At 32.1% G+C, this 20,244-nt stretch overlaps 1 protein-coding gene across 16 annotated transcripts in view; it reads left to right on the top strand.

The window, feature by feature from the left end:
* Window positions 1-20,244, top strand: part of LOC126771566 (kinesin-like protein unc-104) — a 98,805-nt gene that overhangs the window by 54,015 nt on the left and 24,546 nt on the right. For 9 of the 16 annotated variants that reach the window (XM_050491501.1, XM_050491508.1, XM_050491507.1 and 6 more), the window contains 12 exons: window positions 7,758-7,840; window positions 11,307-11,385; window positions 11,815-11,975; window positions 12,359-12,543; window positions 13,236-13,347; window positions 13,730-13,873; window positions 16,133-16,296; window positions 16,664-16,803; window positions 16,971-17,015; window positions 18,154-18,291; window positions 18,703-18,903; window positions 19,644-19,801. In XM_050491501.1, coding sequence (XP_050347458.1) covers window positions 7,758-7,840; window positions 11,307-11,385; window positions 11,815-11,975; window positions 12,359-12,543; window positions 13,236-13,347; window positions 13,730-13,873; window positions 16,133-16,296; window positions 16,664-16,803; window positions 16,971-17,015; window positions 18,154-18,291; window positions 18,703-18,903; window positions 19,644-19,801 — 1,610 coding nt within the window. The remainder of the gene's footprint in view (window positions 1-7,757; window positions 7,841-11,306; window positions 11,386-11,814; window positions 11,976-12,358; window positions 12,544-13,235; window positions 13,348-13,729; window positions 13,874-16,132; window positions 16,297-16,663; window positions 16,804-16,970; window positions 17,016-18,153; window positions 18,292-18,702; window positions 18,904-19,643; window positions 19,802-20,244) is intronic. The other 7 variants (XM_050491500.1, XM_050491511.1, XM_050491510.1 and 4 more) reach the window with 3 other exon arrangements.

Genomic DNA, 20,244 nt, shown 5'->3' with positions numbered 1-20,244 from the left:
TTAAAAGAAGAATTTTCATCATTTAGGATAATAAACTAAGGCATTTGTTACTGTTTTTTCTAAACGTAATATAGTAATAATACATAATATTAATTTTAAATATTCATAATATATATATATATACAAGTATAATATGTACCTATATAGGTACGTTATTGTTCATAGAACAGTAAATTAGTTAATAGTAATGACAGTCATTCCTTCTTATTACTGTACGATCATAATGCTGTACCGAAAGAAAATTCGCCGAGAATTGTCAATTTCGCCGAGAATATTATCAATTACGGCTATCTCGGGTGCAATATATATAAGAATATACGAAATATCAGGTGCGTTAAGAGAATGCGTCCCGGTGGTCTATAAAGAATTTTCCCCTATTTGTTCTCGTAGGAAAGGGATTCCCCTTCTTTTCATTTTGGCTTAATAGATCATTGGTTACGTAATATGATTGAATTGAATTATATATACAGTGTTTGTGTATATATTGGAATAATTTATAGTTTTTTTTTTAAAGATATTAATGAGTGTTTCGGTTTTGGTAATTTTCAAATTCCAAGTAATAACTTAAAATGTAAGTCTTACTTAAATCACTAACACACACAATAAAAGAAGCCGAGATGGCCCTGTGGTAAGAACGCGTGAATCTTAACCGATGATCGTAGGTTCAAACCCGGGCAAGCACCGCTGAATTTTCATGTGCTTAATTTGTGATTATAATTCATCTCGTGCTTTACGGTGAAGGAAAACATCGTGAGGAAACCTGCATGTGTCTAATTTCACTGAAATTCTGCCACATGTGAATTCTACCAACCCGCATTGGAGCAGCGTGATGGAATAAGCTCCAAACCTTCTCCTCAAAAAGAGGAGAGGAGGCCTTTAGCCCAGCAGTGGGACATTCACAGGCTGTTACGGCAACTTAAATCACAGAAGGATACTTAAATTTTATTCATTTTGATAAATTCACCACTAGTTATATACAAAGCATGTTTTCTTCTCGATATGAGTAACATTTCGTTAGAAAGAATTTCTTAAAGTTGCTTCTATAGTACAAGAGTAATTTATTTTTTATCTCACAAGAGCCTGGACGTGTCGTATAAAGAACAAATAGCTCGTAAACATACTTCGTTTCCAGTAATGTCGTGAACGTGCTTGAGCCGTTGGAACCAAGCTTAAAACTAAAAGTTTACATTATTTATTACCACTTCAATTTCCGTCGTAATACCTTTCTAATGCAATATATTTTCCTTAAGGTTTAAAATGGTTTTTCTTTTTTTTTTCTAAGATATAGTGGCTAGTGTTTACTGGTATAGGTATTTATAAATTTTTACAGAACAGTGATTTTAATTACTAAAATATAGCATAATAAATATATTTTTCGATAAATTATTTTACAAATTTATTTCCTTTATATTTATTTCACACTAAAATATCTTTATTTGTTTCAAAAAGGAAAATACATATAATTTAAAATCAAATAACACCGAACACAGAAACTGGTAGCAGAATAGATATTACGTTTTTAACATTAACTTAAATGAATTTGTAGATAAAACCGAAAAATATACAGTCTTTTGATATGTATTGTTTAATCATAATTCACGACAGAAAAAAAAACATTTGAAATTCTTGAAAGACGAAGTATCAAAAAAAGGTTTTGAAACAAAGTTACGAACATTGCTAATCCAATATTGAGATATTGGCATAGTTTCTCCTATTAAGCGATAACTTTGACAATTACGAGACATTATAGCTTAACGTTGCTTGACAGTTGAATGTGCTTTGCTATCAATATTGACCTTCCATTTTCGAATAAACAAATGATAGGAGCCTTTTATGTTTCTATGACTAGAACGTGTGCATTTCTATTAAAGATTTTATTCGGTCATGAAAGTAACACTGAGTTTTCATGTGATTAATTAAATTATCCTGGGACATTATTCACACACGGCCATCTGATCCCAAATTAAGCAGAGATTGTACTGTGGAAACCAGACTACTGCAGACTACTTTTCTTTCGTAAATACATACCTATATAGATAATTACACCCAGACTCAGGACAAACATGTTCATGCACACAAATGTCTGTCCTGGGTGGTAATCGAACCCACAACCTTCGGCGTGAAAGGCAAGTATCTACCAACCACGCCAACCGGCATGTCAAATTAAAACAGAAACCTGCATGTATCGGATAAAATTGCGGCATGACTCGCGCGCAGCCTTATTTTTATACGTTAATGCCATTCAATCGGATAAAGGATATACGAGCTTATATTATATTATTATAGCACTAACTTTATAGCCGCAGTTAGTATTATTATATAAAAGGCTAATTTATATACTTATTTTAAGGTCATTTTGATGAATAATATAAACGTAAGCAGTGCATTGAAATAAGGCTAGAATAAAACAAGTGAGACTGTCTAGAACAAAGACTTAAACGAATGTAGGTCAAACGTAAAGCCTAACTCTTTTCAGGGCGTTAGACTTCTACAATATTCAAAGAAACACAGAGGACAGTGACCTTTCACTGACTGCACATGTTGTAGATTAATAGATGACTACATAAGTGTTTTACAATTTTTTTTTAAATTATGTACACACATTTTTATAAAATACAAAATTAAAATAAAAAGAACAAAATGCACATTACAAATTTAAATAAAATTAATTAAACAATATATATCAAAAGACTGTATATTTTTCGGTTTTATCTACAAATTTATTAAAATTTACTATTATTTCAATGAATATCTTAAATAATATATCTATATTTGGCTTCGCTCGAAAATCAAAGTCAGATGTTAGGTAACCTAAAATTTTATTCGAATCCGTTCAGTCGTTTTTGAGTAATAGACATACAAACTTTCACATTTTAATATTAGTAGTTTGTTTTTCCTATTCGAATGTAACTCTGCGGATCGTGATAGAGCTTAGTCTGAATCTTTGTTGGTGTCAAACGAAATAAACAAAAAACACTTTAGTTCTTTATATATTAGTGTAGATACAGTACAATTATATATACGTGTACACTTTATATATACACGTAGCTGTTCAGTATTTTCCGCCATGTTAGAAACATTATCGAGCTCCCAACAACCTCGTATTCAATGTTAGTTATAAAGATATTTTCCGGGCGTTGATAGCGAGGCCTTGCATATAACAATACTGTTGTCTCTCCGTTCCGGTTGTCGGCTTTTAAACTAATATCGCGGAAGGGAAAAGGGTTGAAAATGGAAGGTTATTATTATCTATCATAAAAATGTGTTATTTAGTAAGTAGTATATTTTTGTACTGACACAAAATATATATGTTAACACTACACGACACAGTTTAATACTATTGTAGTTACTATCGTATATATATTGTTTATGTATTAATTGTTCGAAATACAAAAATAAAAATAAAATAACAAAACTCGAAATTTGTCGTGTGACAATTGACAGAATACAATAAAAAAACCAAAATTAGGTTTAAAGAAAACAGCTTTTTATAACACAGTTACTTTTTAAACATAATGCTGCATAAACATATGTGTATATCCAGAGCAAATATCTTCTATATTTTATCTATATTATATAGCTACGAAAGCCGATATGGCCCAGTGGTTAGAACGTGTAAATCTTAACCGATGATCGCGGGTTCAAACCCAGGCAATTAGTACTGAATTTTCATGGGCTTCATCGTTGAGGTCAAATTTTGCAAGTTGACTTAAAACCACTTTCACTTATTTTCGGAGTTGAAATGTTATATTTTAGTTCAGATCAAATGACAATGCATTTTATGGTAAGCATGACCTGATTCTGCACCCAGGATTGCCTTAATAGGAAGGAACTCCAACGATCATAGGTAACTCGGCATAGACACTATATTTTGTTTATAAAAGCTTGTCTCTAATAATAAAGATATTGATTCATGAAAGCTGGGATTTTATTTTAGAAAAAGAAATGAATATATAAACTAAGATTCATGTTATCATAAAACGTACATGCTAGATCGGCGAACAAGATGAAATTGTGTTACGCCCGGGTGATGGCTGCGCAGTAAAGATCGCATCTGCAGGGTGCAACTTGATGGCTCATAAAACACTGCTCCTCTGTAAAGACGGACGAGCAATACTCGGACATTTTTAATATTCTCTATAAATTTACGTTTACTTACTACGTATAACTTTGTAGTTGCAATTTATAAAATTACAAATAGCTGCTCCGAGCCTTTTCGTTCGTCGTACATGTTACTTCGCCCCCGTGTGTCGTAGCATGATGCATGTGTATAACTTTTATCAAGAAATGGGTTATCTAACGCAAAAATATTGTTTCGAAAGGAGCTGACAAAAATGTACTTTTATTCAGCTTTGGTAACAGCCTGTAAATGTCCTACTGCTGGGCTTAGGCCTCCTCTCCATTTTTGGCATTTCTTCATGTGGCAGAATTTCAGTGAAATTAGACACATGCAGGTTTCCTCACGATGTTTTCCTTCACCGTAAAGCACGAGATGAATTATAAACACAAGCACATGAAAATTCAGTGGTGCTTGCCCCGGTTTGAACCCATGATCATCGGTTAAGATTTACGCGTTCTTACCACTGGGCCATCTCGGCTTAAATATTACAACCGCCAAAGGGCGACCCTTTGAAATACCTTATTCAAGAAACAAAACACCTCAGATCTTGTTGTTGACTGCATTTTGACAGTGTATGAATTTATATATCTTACGGTGCCAACGTCTATGGGTACCAATAGCCTCCCGCTATCCTATTTGATTGTCTTCTTTAAATAAATTAATAAAGTGGCATAAAAGTTACACTATTGCTTCCGTATCAATATACTTTAAATAATTGAGTGTTCTGTTCGGTTTCGAAATTTCGTTCAGTGGTGCTTGCCCGGGTTTGAACGCACGATCATCGGTTAAGATTCAAGCGTTCTTACCACTGGGCCATCTCGGCTGTCGTAGCTATATAATGTAGATAAAATATAGAAGATATTTGCTCTGGATATACACATATGTTTAAACGCGTCAGTTGGTAACCACCACTGATATATGCACATATAAACTGACACCTTAAAAATATAAACAATTCCTTTCATCGTCAATGCGCCACTAACTGTGGCTTATAAGATGGTAGCGTCTCTTTTGACCATAACTACTCTGGCTCACCCAGCATTCAAATAAAACTCGATTATATAGTACTGCTCATGGCGTTATAATAAGTGGTGAGTCATTCACTAATCACTTATGCAATGGTGATGGAATAAAAACCTTGTAAAATTCATTCAACTAATGACTTTTTTTCGCATTCTAGTTAGCTATATGCAGTTAGGCGGGTAGTAAATATATATATATATAGCTATACATTTTTTAATGATTTCTTGGAAATGTGTTTGTCCGATTTTTTTTAATTACCTGCATATTAAAATCTACGGAGTCCGATTCTCCGGTTGTAGGAAGATGTTCATTCCTAAATATATACGTCATTTACAATTAACAAAAGGAAAATGTTTTTTGTTTTTAATAGACTTATTGTATTGTAAGCTTAATACTATATTAAAGTAAATTTTCATATGCATTTATTATCATCAACTAAATTATTTAGTAATTTAATACCGTTAAGTCGATCTGATGATGGAGAGGAAACTTTAGTGAATATAAACCGTTATTTTGGGCTCAATTTTAATTTTTATATTAAAAATTCCATTGCTTATATTAAAAAAATATATTACTTTTTTTTAATTTAATGTATGTAATCTAGTCCGATCGACCACTTTAATCCTAACTAATGTATATATTTCCTTTCAATTATATATTATAATCCGCCAAGGTAAAAGCATTTATACGTCATCCTAACAAAACATGAATAGTGTATTACACAAAACATTTGTTTGTTATTTGTTTGTATTTCCTATATTTGTTATTATTTAAACTAACTAAACGCCCGTGTCCTTAATTAATTGAATTACTAAATACATTTACTCTTACTAATTGATCATTAATATCATATTGTAAATTTCATTCAATTTCATTTGTAAATTAATATCAGATCGATCTAGTTCTACTCGAAATAAAGGCGAGTTTAAAGATAACCTTGTTTATATTTCTGTTTTTTTTTTACACGATTCTTATCGGTGAAGAGCCTAGTTGGCTTTTGTGACTATTTGTTTTTTATTGACATAGTTACTATTAGGCCACCTGATAGTAACTGGTCACCACCGCCCATAGATGTTACGCCTTATAAGAAATATTAACCATTCTTGCTTTGTGATGAGTGGGTGTGTATTACCCAGACGGAGTTATACTTAAAGGACTAGATCCAAAGGTACAGGGTTCTCGGGTCGGGATTTCATAAAAAGTTATAACGTTATTCTGTCAAGACATACATACATAAACTATATATTAGTTAATTAGCTCATTACTACAACTGCCATAAAATTTTTATTTTTGTAAAGAGATTTATTATGGGTAGTTAAATCTTCTACACTACATTATGAAATTGTTTTCAACGTTAATTACTATTTGAAACTATACATAACGCTTCTACTACGTAGCTATTAAATTCTAAATGAAAAGGTTTCTTTTGAAATGCAATTTCCGTAATTTTCCCGTGAAAGGTACTCGAATAGGATACGCGTCGGCGTCGAATGCGGTCGATACGTCGAGACGAAGCGCCGCGCACCTACGTCGTACCTTACATCATAAAGAAAGCTTGGACATGAAAAATTATGCAATACGAATAATAAACATCATACTAGAAATTTATTGTAACCTTAAGTAAATTTAATTTATAGTTTAGGTATAATATATCAAGTCTCTTTAAATTTAGAATTTTCGTTTCGATAAATCAAAAATGTTTCATAAGGATAGCGATAATTTAATATTTACATTTTTCAATAAGATTAATATTATTACTGTGATAAAAATAAGCCGTGATATATTGTGGCGTGGTAGCTGCGTGAATTGAATTGGCTCAGTTATTATAAAATATAAATCTTTTCCGTACCGTATCTTTAGTACCTGCTTCGAACTTGGATCGACTGACTTTTTCAAATGTTAAATTCGTGTTTAGAATTTAGTTTGTAATCTGTATTGTGTTAATTTTATTACTCTTAGGATCACGAACATGACTTGGTAAAACAAACTTAAGACTTGTAAACAACAGGTCCAATTCCAGCAGTTGCTATATTTACAGGTAACCACGACATACACGGAGTATTTCGAATTGAAATCATGTAAATTGGAGTACTCAATTTCTAAGAACAATGTAACAAAAATGATTTTTTAAGATCAATAATTATTGTTGTGTTACACACACTATCGTTCGATGAATCTATAACCTTTGTGAAAGAAATGTCTTCGAATGGTAATCACGATTCGAAAAAGGCATATTTTGTGTTGTAGTGTGTGCGCAAACACAAGTGCACTCTTATAATCCGACGGAATGGACAATCCGACACGACAGGAAGAGCTCGGGCAAAAAAAGTATAAATACTGACAAATTAATCCTAATTAAATTTTAATGGATCGAAGATTAAACCCCGCAACTTAGGATCTGCAACCTTACAAATTTACCACCAAACCAACGAGACTGTTGAAAATGATGTCGTTATTTGACGATCAGTCAAGATCAGTCAACAGTCAGATTAAACTATGTATATTTCTTAACAGGAAATAAATATTATTTTCCCAGTAGGGAAACAATTACAGTCTGTTACTTATGTAAAAACTATTTGATTGTTTAATTAATTCTTATTTTTATTTGTTACAGTGATTCAAAATCCAAAAGCTCCTCCGGGCAACAAGGAACCTCCTAAAAGCTTCAACTTTGATTTCTCGTACTGGTCACACAATGTAAGTAAGAATTTTCATATCATTAGTGTCTATGGTTTTGATAACTATACAAATTACTATAAAACATATTTTTTTTCGATAAACATTAAATAAGTCATCTATTCTAAAAAGAGGGCGTGGTCATACGATTATATTATTGTAACGTAATTTTACAAGAGCAAATGCACTTACGAGTAAGCATCATCCAGAACGAAGTTATCCGTTTCCAAATATCCATAGAAAAATTACAATGTGAAATTAATTCAGTAAACACCAGATATGGAATAAAACGAAAACTACGGAATTAGCACATTTACCATATTATTAGGTTGGGAGGGCGATATATATCTTTATTCATATAAAAACCCGATAGAACAAATCATGCAAGAGTTTGATTGTTTATATGGTATTACATTTGATCATTGGGATGTGGGTAAGGCTCAATTAACATGATCTATTAAGGAGGAATTGAGGATTGAGGAATAAAAAGGAATTGAAATTGGAATTCGGGGTGTTACTTTAACATATATTTTTCTGGGTTGATCTATATTATCATATAATTTCTTTCTTTCTTCTTTTTATCAATTCGTCGTTATCTAGCTTTAAAAATTAATAGCCTTCAACACCGCTTGACCATAAAAATGGTGATCGACCATAAAAGCTGGCACACATGCCTTTTTTCATTGATAAGATTTTTATACAAAGTCCTTGTTATAACTCGCCGCTAGATGGCGTTGCAGTACATTATATTCTACACCGATCGTCATTACAATTTGTATATTTGTATACATAAACAACACAAAGTCTGCAAGTTTTGCAAATATAAAGCAATAACAAATAGATTGCCCCTTCAAGTTAAATTTCCTGCGGTAGCAGCGGAGTGAACTCGCTGGGAGTGTTCTCAACCCCTCGTTGGTTATTAGCTTTTGATTACTTTGTAGAACAGATGTTGCCATATTATACTGGCAACATATGTTCTTATATTTATGATAACTACAAAATAGTAGTCTATGAAAATTATTGCCTTACTATTAAGTAAACTGTGAGTGTTTAAGTGTTTTGTTATATATCGGGGAATGTTCGATATATTTCGGGAGTTGGAAGAAGACCACCAATCATTATTAAGTAGCGGACTTGTGTTTGGTGACGAAAAATATTATATAATAATAATAATAATTTATTTATTTAAGTAACAAGACTCATATACAAAATTACAAAAAATAAAATAAACACTACCATCTACTACTTATATAATTTACTGTTCCAGCCGAAACTTTACAACAGCGTTTTATAAATATACAGTCTAGTCTGTTAGCTACCATGATTAGAATTTTGTTTGAGCTGGCCCGGACCCTGTGAACCAAGGATGCACACTTTTTCCGCATTAATGCGTAAAAACAGTATATGTATAATATATATGTATAATATATAAGATTTAATTTAATATTTATTATTCATTGAGATTTACTACAGCATGGGTTAAGCTGATAAGAAAGTTGCTTCGCTAGCTATACTAGGCATTTTTTTGTAAATTACACGGTCATTTTCGAGAATTAAAATAAAATTTAATTACTATGAATAAATAAGAAACATTTATCTTGGCATTATAAGAATTTTCCATTTGCTTTAATAAACATTTTGTGCTTAAAGAGTAAAAAAAAATCTAAACTAATTAGCAATAAGTGGTTCTGAAGTAAAACAATGTTTGAAATATTTATTTAGTTGCGATTCTTTTTTGTTAACGTAAACATCGATTTAAATATAGAAGTATGTTTAGTACGTATAACTTAAATCAATATTACCTTTGACCTTCGATAACAAGATTCGTGAATCACTGAGGAGGTATATACATCCATGTTTCGGGAGGCAGCCATATTGTATCGACAACACGATTAAGAGACTAGATATCTGCGATAGGCGTATTAAACTATAGGGCTTCTAATCCCGACTTGTATGCCATTTCCTCTATGTAATGAAGTGTGAATATCATATCAATTGTTTTAAAATAAGGCTCAGTAGTACAGTCATCATGTACACTCGAGTCAAAATGCTTCAAAACAATATCAAAATCGTTTTATCCGTTTTGAAGCTACGATGTCAAAGATAGATACAGATACTACAGTTAAAAATACGAATAGACGGGAATAGATTTATTTGTAGGGTTTTTTAAAAGTATTCAAACTAAATAATCTGTATAATTGGAAAACATAAATTTAGCTGCCAGCACAGCCGCTTTGTAGCGAAATGCTTCGAATAATTTTGCATATATTAATTCCAAATCTCCGAAATTATGTTAATTTTAATTGCAAATACAGTCATATCCACGGTATAATATTTGTACATTTTTTACAGTGTCAGAACTCAGAATCAAAAGTGTTATTATGAATAAATTTATACCATTGCCTGTGTTTTTTTTTAAACAAAGCTAACGTTATTATAGGAGTATGGAGCAATTGTCCATTTCGAAATGAAACCGCAAACTGGATGGTTTCGCAAACCGTAACAATCGTTCCAAATTAATTGTCAAAGAGATTGTAGTTTGCGGACGATTTTGTGGTTTAGAAACAATTGTATTACATTAGGATGGATATTCGATTCCACTTTTCATATCGTTAATGTCTTAACGTAGCCTTGTGGTGTGTACCTTAATTGATAGTTTCATTAAACTTATAGTTATGCCACCTTTAGAAAATTTTAAAAAAATATTAAGAAATAAAGGAATACAAAAATAACATGTATACAAAAATATGTATTTAAGTATTAATGGCAATACAGATAATATTAATATAAATTAGCTTTTACAAAAGTATAACATTGTAATTGATGCGATGATAAGTCCATAGATACGAGTATCACACGGCTGGGTTAAGGTTCTTTCTGTAAAAATAAATTTTAAAGTTTATTATATCACGACCCAGTAGCGCAATTTGGTATATACACGTGCACAATTTTTATCTGATAATTATAGGTTTCCTCACTGTGTACATCGCTAACAACTCGTGCACACACTAAAATTAATCACGTGAGAATTCAGTAGTGCTTGCACGGCTCTGAAACCTGCGATCTAAGATTAAGATCCACCTGTTTCATCCACTTGGTCTTGGCTATTTATCATCGATATACACGTCACACAAATGTAAAACTATACTCAATAAGACACTCATTAAAAATTTATTTGTTCCAAGTTCAAGGGAACGATATCGCCCACGTTGCTCGTAAAATTATAAATGAATGAAATAATTACTAATGAAAATAAAATCGGAGTGAGACATTTTTAATAGTAATAAACAAACGTGTTTGTATGCTCGTTAATGACCCAGCGGGTTCACGACCGGAGTCAGACACTCGACGCGAGTTGTAATGAACTACTTCAAGCAAAAATATTGCAAGTTTCTTAGTTACATTAAATACCTTTTATTTTTCATTCCTCTATTTGTTTATATTTATTTTTATATGTCTCATGTTTTACGTTTACATTTTGTTTTAGCCAAGTGACCCGGAGTTCTCATCCCAAGTGATGGTGTACAAAGACATCGGAGAAGAAATGCTCCAACATTCCTTTGATGGTAAGAAAAAATTAATAGTGTACAGCTTGTTGAATATCAAATAAAATTAAATTTGTAAATTAGGTATTTTAAATTGGTTCGTATATATTTTTATACATAGTTTAATGGATGATATTGCACACTTCGAACGCCAAATGTCGAGGGAATGCTCTTATTTTTAGTTGTTTCGTTAAGAAAAAAGTACTTTCATTCAAAGTATTAACAATAAAAAGAAGAAAAAACTAAATCATATTTTAAATAAAGAATATTAGTAATGCATTTTTTTGATTATTTTTTTTATTACTACCATTTTTACCTCCGTTTTCGGTACCGAAATAGTTTACGTTAGACTCGTACTTGCGATTCTCACATCTCTTAGCGTGTCTGTATACCGTTGAGCTAATGAGACATATTAAAATAAATACATAATACTTTCAATATAAATTCTAGGCTACAACATATGCATATTCGCCTACGGGCAGACGGGCGCGGGGAAGTCCTACACCATGATGGGGCGGGGAGAGGATGGCCAAGAGGGAATCATACCTCAAATTTGCAAAGATTTGTTCAGACGCATTCGACAAACCACCTCGGAAGATCTTAAATATTCGGTAAGAGTGTTTTCTAAATTTTTGTCTATTGAGTAATTATATAAAACGCTAAAAATTAATTGCTTCAAACATTGTACTAGCAGTCATATGACTAGTTATTAGAATAAGACTAATAAACGACCAAAATCAGGTCTATGGATCTTATGATCTATGGTCACAAAAGTTGTTCTTAATTTATATAAAATAAAAACATTTTTTATGTATTAAAAATAAAATAATAATAACTATGTATATATATATCCATCCCGATATGGATGCGGACTGCCCAAGATCGGGATGGTTGGCGTTCTATGGGGGAGGCTTTCGTCCAGCAGTGGACGGCAAAAGGCTGAAAAAAAATATATATATATGTATATGTCTATAAATTTATATCGTTTCCAAAGGTTGAAGTATCCTACATGGAAATCTATTGCGAGCGGGTTCGTGATTTGCTGAACCCTAAAAACAAAGGGAATCTTCGCGTTCGTGAGCACCCCGCTCTTGGGCCCTACGTGGAGGACCTCAGCAAGCTCGCTGTGATGTCCTATCAAGATATATACGACCTCATTGATGAGGGTAACAAGGCTAGGTGAGTTATAATGAACTAATGTCTATGATATATATACATATTAGAATTAAGACAACAGTACACGTGACAGATTGAAACTTTGCGTCAGAAACGTTGCACTCTATATTAACAAAGAAACATCGCGGTTAAGTTTGATCTCGAAATACTTTTTTCGCACGAAATAAGTGAAACTTCAAAGTAATAAAATATTGAGATGCATAAAATTTATTTCTTTCAATACTGAAAAGATAGCTCATTAGCTATTTCCGCCTTTATCGGAACGGTAATAAAGCGCACTAGTGTGTGTAAGATCACCGATGAACATTTGATTTCCTCAGTCGTGTGCGTGTGTGTGTGCATATGCATGTGTGTGTTGTATGTAATGTTTGAAAGGTATACGTGTTTATCTGTTAATGCCTTATATAAATACCTAATTTGCCTAATATAAATACATCTTTAATTATTTTAAGCGGATTGAGTATATCAATAAACAATCGTATTTAACTACAATATTATACAATTCTATTAAAACTATATTTCATATAAGACTAGCTTGTCCGTGTGGTTTCACCTGCCATTCTCAATAAATATGGCTATCTAACACCATGGTTCCATGAACGTATTCCAAAAATTATGATGTTCTGGAAGGAAATACTAACGACCTACAATCGTTACGTTATAATCGTTGAATATAATTGTGGTTTTGTCATCAGGACGGTCGCAGCTACGAACATGAACGAGACGTCGTCTCGCTCTCACGCTGTGTTCACGATTTTTTTCACACAACAAAGACACGATAAGACCACTAATTTGGTTTCCGAAAAGGTAACAACTTGTTTTATTGTAATAAAATTTTCGAAATCGAACAAAACACTCAATTATTTAAAGTATATTGATACGGAAGCAATAGTATAACTGTTATACCTTTTTAATTAATTTATTTAAAGAAGACAATCAAATAGGATAGCGGGAGGTTAGTGGTACCCATAGACGTTGGCACCGTAAGATATATAAATTCATACACTGTCAAAGTGCAATCAACAACAAGATCTAAGGTGTTTTTTCTCATGAACACAACATTTCAAAGGATCGCCCTTTGGCGGTAGTAATACTTTCAAGTCGGTGGTATTCATCCAGACGACTCTGACGAACACCAATAACAAACCATAAATAATATACCAATACCTAATACAAATAAAATTTCCAGGTGTCAAAAATATCGCTGGTAGATCTCGCTGGATCTGAGCGAGCTGATTCCACAGGCGCTAAAGGAACGAGGCTGAAAGAGGGAGCCAACATCAATAAGTCACTGACAACTCTCGGAAAAGTCATATCAGCTCTCGCCGAAATTGTAAGTCGATTAAATGATAAAATTTTGAGATGATTTTTAGTTGAGCAGTTCGGCATTAAATACTTTCTATGAAAATTTACTTTGTAAATCTTTTATTAATTTTATATACAAAAATTATATATACACGTACAAACATTATCTAATGTAAGTGTAACGCAGGGCGCGTTCGTTATTATTGTATGTAGTACTCAGTGACGTCGCATATTTTATGATTAAACACATGGATTATTTATATTAAATATTGACACATATTTTATGTGTCAATATTCAGTATAAATAATCCATGTGTTTTAGACTTTATTTCTTTTATTAAATTTTGATAATTACATAGAAATTATTTAAACTATATATGAAGGAGTTAATAGTGCTACTACAAACCTTTTAAACAATTATATTGGTATTAGTTAAAAAAAATTATCATTATTTTATATCTTATTTAAAATAACTTAAAGCTCGGTTGCATGTATTGTGAAGCTCCTTCAAAATTATTTTATAATTAATAATCCGAAACGATTCAAGTCAAATGCTATCAACTTCTACAAAGTTTCATTTCGATTGGACGAATAGTGTAGAAAGTCATAAGTGACAAGCGAAGAAATATATATTTTATATCTACGTGTAGATAATTTAGAGTGGATAATGGTTTACCAGCTCTAGTTATATATGCCAAACTGTTTCTAACTATAAAACCACGTGTGTATATTTTATTGATTTTAGTACGTTCTGTTATAGTAGTGTGAATGTGTGGGATGCTAGATTGTATTATATATAACTATATATATGTCTGTGAATGCGCAATGAATTGAAAAATCTATCATTTCTTATATAATATATATATTTAATTTCATGGTTGTGGTCACATGTGTGTAAAATTGTTTTAATGAAATGAATATTAAATTTAAATTTTCTGCTAAATTAATTTGATGGTGTTTTTTTAATGAGAATTCGAATAAATTAAAAACTATGAAATGTTCTTAAAATGATTGTTGATTAGTGTGTACTAGTTTGGCTAAATTTTAAGCTATGTATATATGTATACATATAGATTTAAACGTATTTTAAACTGTCTTCCTGCATCTTGTTTCTATGGACGTGTGCAGTCGGTAAGTCTTTCTATATACAACACCTATATATATTCCAATGACAGAATGAGTATAAATATATTTACGTATTCCATGCGATTTGATATTATTTTTTCTATTGTGCAGTAAAAATAGTTCCTAATCAATATATTTTTATTTATAATATTAATTCTATTCTTAACCGCTCATATCGGACTTTACTGCTTTTATATTGTTTCGAATATACTTTAAAACTTCGTTGACATTCAAAAAGCAATTTTTTCGTGTATCCATAAAGAATACCATAGATTATTTTCAATATACAATTATGTCATGTCATTCCAGGTCAAAGTATTTTTTTTTTGTCTTTACTCCTTCCCCCATTGGCATAGGCTATATATCATTGCGTGCTTTTTATGTGTTGTGCCTGAAATGTGTATTTATAATATACATAAATACATAGATGTATTCACGTTCATACACTATACGTACATTCTTAAATAGGTATTTTGTTTTTGATGGCGTTTTTTTTATATACACTATTATTTATCTGTTAAAAAAAATTAAAATATTATGACTTTTTTGCTTTCAATATTTTTAGAGCATTTTAATGTGTTACGACGTTTCTGCGTGCGCATGTGCTGTATGTATTTTTATTCTTATGTTGGTAGTTCATTAGATTCCGACCTACACTGAACTACTTGATTATTCTTATGTTGGTAGTTCATTAGATTCCGACCTACACTGAACTACTTGATTATTCTTATGTTGGTAGTTCATTAGATTCCGACCTACACTGAACTACTTGAATATTTTTGTTCATAATTGAAATACACTTATAGAATGTATTTTTTTTTTAATTTAATATTGTTTATTTGCTTAAACACACTTAGTTTTATAAATAATTGAATAATCGCTAAGTTTTTTTGAAGAATATTTTGAAACAGTCTGGTTATCAACGTCGTATGACTATGACAAAATTTAATCCAATTCAAGTTATATTTTTAAATTATATGTAAGCAATTACTTTAAATGTTAGCTTTTTTTTATAGTTCACAGATTAATAATGGCACAAATGAGTTTCAATCAATACTTCATCAATAGCTTTTAAAAGTGGAACGCTTAGCTTTTCTTTTGGAGATGGCATTTCCATACTTTATTGTTTAATAGAAATAAATAAAACACACTTTTATTTTAGGCGTCAAAAACGAAGAAGTCGAAGAAAGCTGACTTCATACCTTACCGTGACTCGGTGCTCACGTGGCTGCTTCGTGAGAACCTCGGCGGGAACTCCAAGACCGCCATGATAGCGGCCATATCACCCGCCGACATTAACTACGACGAAACTCTTAGTACATTGAGGTAATTAAAATATAATTATGAAATTCATAATAATCTTGATAGATTTGTTTACGCATTTCTTCGCACACTTAATGAGCTTATTTTTGAATTATTGTCGTTATAGGGATTCATTTTACTATGAATTATTTCCTGAAATATATTATACGAGATCAGACATTTTTAATTTTTTTTTTTAAATATTATATGTCAAGTGATAACAATCAATTATCAGTATGCTCAGAGTAAAACGACATGCATTTATTCTTTTATTTCGACAGTATTAGGGTGTTCATTCACCATCATCTAAAAACGTAAATATATGGCATTTTTAAAAATATATAACACCATTAAATGAGATTATTAAATATAAGAGAACAATCCCCAACAGATACGCAGATCGCGCCAAGCAGATCGTTTGCAAAGCCGTCGTCAACGAAGACGCGAATGCAAAACTTATCCGTGAACTCAAAGAAGAAATACTCAAACTTCGCGAACTGCTCAAAGCTGAAGGCATCGACGTTGAAGAAGGTGAGAACCACTTGAAAGAATATCATACATTTAGGCTTAGTCGTCATGTGACCTAATAGTTCGTCTTGTGTGTTTGTACCTTTAAAAAAAAGCTAGAACGAACTAAACGCCACAAACGTTGTTTTATAAAGTGATACTAAAGTGAACTTTTATTTTCAATTGCGAAGGACCAGATGGTAGAGTCGTTTATGAAAAGAAAGAACAGCCTACCAGTAAGTAAAAGCAAAGAGGCTTGCGCAATGCATATGTACACCCCACCTGTACGCTTTGCCTCCTCGGGGGTTGCCAGGACAGAAATATGAGACAAATTCACGTCACTTATGACAGTTATGCTGGCAACCCGACACCTTAAAAAAAAAGAATTGCACCCTTATCCAGAGCTTGTGGCGTTGTAGGCGTACTTATTTAGTACATGATTTTATATAATCGTCACTCCTTGTAGGTACATATGTATTGGTTCGTTATGTAATATTATAACTGCGCTTATATTTATATATTGGTGTTGGTTTATATCGAATTGGTAGGAAATTTAGTAAATATTTATTTTTATATGAATGTAAGTTACGAGTGAATGTTTTAATCTAAAAATATATGTATTGAAGTATGTATTGAATCAACCCCTGAGCATTTTATTAATAAAAAAATACAACTTTAGTTTATAAATAAAATACGTTTTATTCACAATTTTAATTAAAAATTTAAAATGCTCAGAAGCAAAGACCGTTCGCGGCTTTTCAAAAAAAAAAAATTCGCGAAAATTTTAAGTTAATAACTCAGATATAATAAAAACTAAATCAATTATACAGAAAATAGTTTTTACTGAAAAATAACGTCGCGAACGGAAATATAATTTTTATAAATGTTTTGCAAACAAGCTTCATAGCTTCGCATGTTTTTTCTACTATTTATGTCCGATAAATAAATAATTTATTTTCAGATAATAAATATCATCAGCTAGGTCCAATTTTGGTTACATATATTTATTATATAAAAAAAAAACAATCTTAGAAACAGATTGATTATTTAAATTGCTTAGCATGTATAGTAGCTATGTATATCATATTTATTAAAAAATCAAATCAAAGTTGGACCTACTCTTATTTAAGTTAATAATATAAGATGTCATTTTCAGCACTTGTATTGATTTTGAAACGCACGATATGATCACGGGATTGTTAAAAAAGTCACACGGTGATTGGTTGCAATATCAAATCCGATAAAAAAATCAACATCGTACCTTGTTATTATTGGATAGAAAAAGAAAAAAATATGTCACGTACATTTTGGAATGGAAACGTTTTATTATTAATATATATATATATAGCATAAAAAATATTTCTTATGGTAAAGCAGGAGAAGAGAACGTGTCGCCGATGCGCAAGAAGAGCGAGTCTGAATCCGCCTTGTCTCCCAAGCTGTCCCGAGCTGCTACCACTATCGCTGAAGAAGCTGTCGACCAGCTGCAGGCTTCTGAAAAGCTTATTGCAGGTAAGAACAGACTGTGGCTACATTACAATAATTAAATTTTTGTTCTATTATTAGCTTCATAGATCTTCGGAAGGGTTCGGTAAGAATTCTGGGATATGTCGCACGCACTCGCTCTAAAGCGTGGAATAAGCTTTACTTTAAGAAGTGGAGAGGCTTCGTCCAGTATTACATTCATGGCCTTACATTACATTTCCGGTCGTGTCGGATTGCTGTCCCATTGAATTATGAGAGTTAGGGAATTGAAAGTGCACCAGTGTTTTCATGTCCTGCGCAGTTGACGTCTCTTGAGATTGACCGCCGTGGCCGAAATCGGTCCGGGGGACATTATCACATTCATGAACTTTACTTTGTATTAATTTATTGTTAAAATAGTTTCCATTCATCAATTATACATGCATACATATTGTTTAGAACTCAACGAGACCTGGGAAGAGAAGCTTAAACGCACTGAGCAAATTCGCGTTCAGCGTGAAGCGGTGTTCGCTGAAATGGGTCTTGCGGTTAAAGAGGGCGTCACTGTAGGCGTTTACTCCCCGAAGAAAACACCTCACTTGGTCAACTTGAACGAGGATCCTAATCTATCAGAATGTCTTCTTTATTACATAAAAGACGGTAAGTGAATTGTTTTAAATGCGAAATTATTGTAAAACATTTCGATATATTCAAAGCTGTGTAACATAACCTTTATATGCCCTTCACTATGTATGTATAGATTACATGAAACCTAAGATCAAGTTACGAGATCAAATGACTTCTTAATACGGTTGGATTACAGTTTGTTCCATAGCTTCGACAAGACAGTAGTATATTTACTAAAATAAGTTGGTTTTTATTTTTGTGTTCTTAAAATTGTGATATTACTGTAACCACCATTAATTAGGTAGTATAATGAAATGGTAACGTTTTTGATCTCAGTTCATGATAAATATTTATGTTTTGGCGTTTGCTTATGGTTTGTCAATAAAAATAATATAGTAATGCAACCAGTACCACGAAAAACATTTACAATAAAAACCTAAAACTGCATCGTTGCATTTTGTCGTTGGATTACTGGAAACATAACTAAGCAAATAAATTCATGGGAAATATTTTTAAACATTTGTTAGTTTAGACGGTGGGAAACATGTATTCATATAATTAATTAAATTGAGCATCCGAATATGTTCAGACGTGTTTAATTCACTCCTTAGTTATTTTATATATTTTTTAAAATACAATTTGGCTCGTCGGATACTTGACTATATATTCTTTGTAATTGGAAAATTGCATTCTATATCTTTTACGTCGCTGACAGTCATTTTAATTTTGTGCATTCATTGAATAGCAATATTACGTAATGCTGCTGTTCCCAGGTGTAACACGCCTCGGCACCGCTGAAGGTCAGGTCCCGCAAGATATCCAGCTCTGCGGCTCACATATCCTGAGCGAGCACTGCATCTTCGAGAACACGGATGGCGTGATTTGCCTCATACCGCATCGTGGAGCGCTCGTTTATGTCAATGGTCGTGAGGTCAGTTTTGACGAGTTTTGAGTTTTGACATTACTATGTAATGGATCTATCTTAATACTAATGGTAGCAGGTACCCTTTTAGTGGTTGGGCTTTGTATGTTTTTATACCAGCTGCTCATCGATTGTTCTGAAAGAAAAGCAAACATATTTCTATTCCTTAACCCAGTTTGGACAAGTGAACCAGCATTGTTATAAGCACATATACAGGGATGCAACATCTTAAATCTGATGTTTTTTTATTACGTAAGGGATGGTTTATATGTCCGCAATGCCATTTCGATGAGCAGATGGAGGACTGGCACCTGCTGTCAGGTCACATTCAACTTTAAGTTTTAATAAAAAACGTCCAAAAAAAACAAGGCACTACAACAATTATAGCTACAGAAAAGTTACATTTGTTTGCAGGGTGAATACATTTATTTATGACAGTTACAAAATACACA

This window comes from Nymphalis io, chromosome 11 (genome assembly GCF_905147045.1).
Source record: "Nymphalis io chromosome 11, ilAglIoxx1.1, whole genome shotgun sequence".
Taxonomy (NCBI): Eukaryota; Metazoa; Arthropoda; class Insecta; order Lepidoptera; family Nymphalidae; genus Nymphalis; species Nymphalis io.
This window is presented reverse-complemented; position numbering and strand designations above follow the sequence as displayed.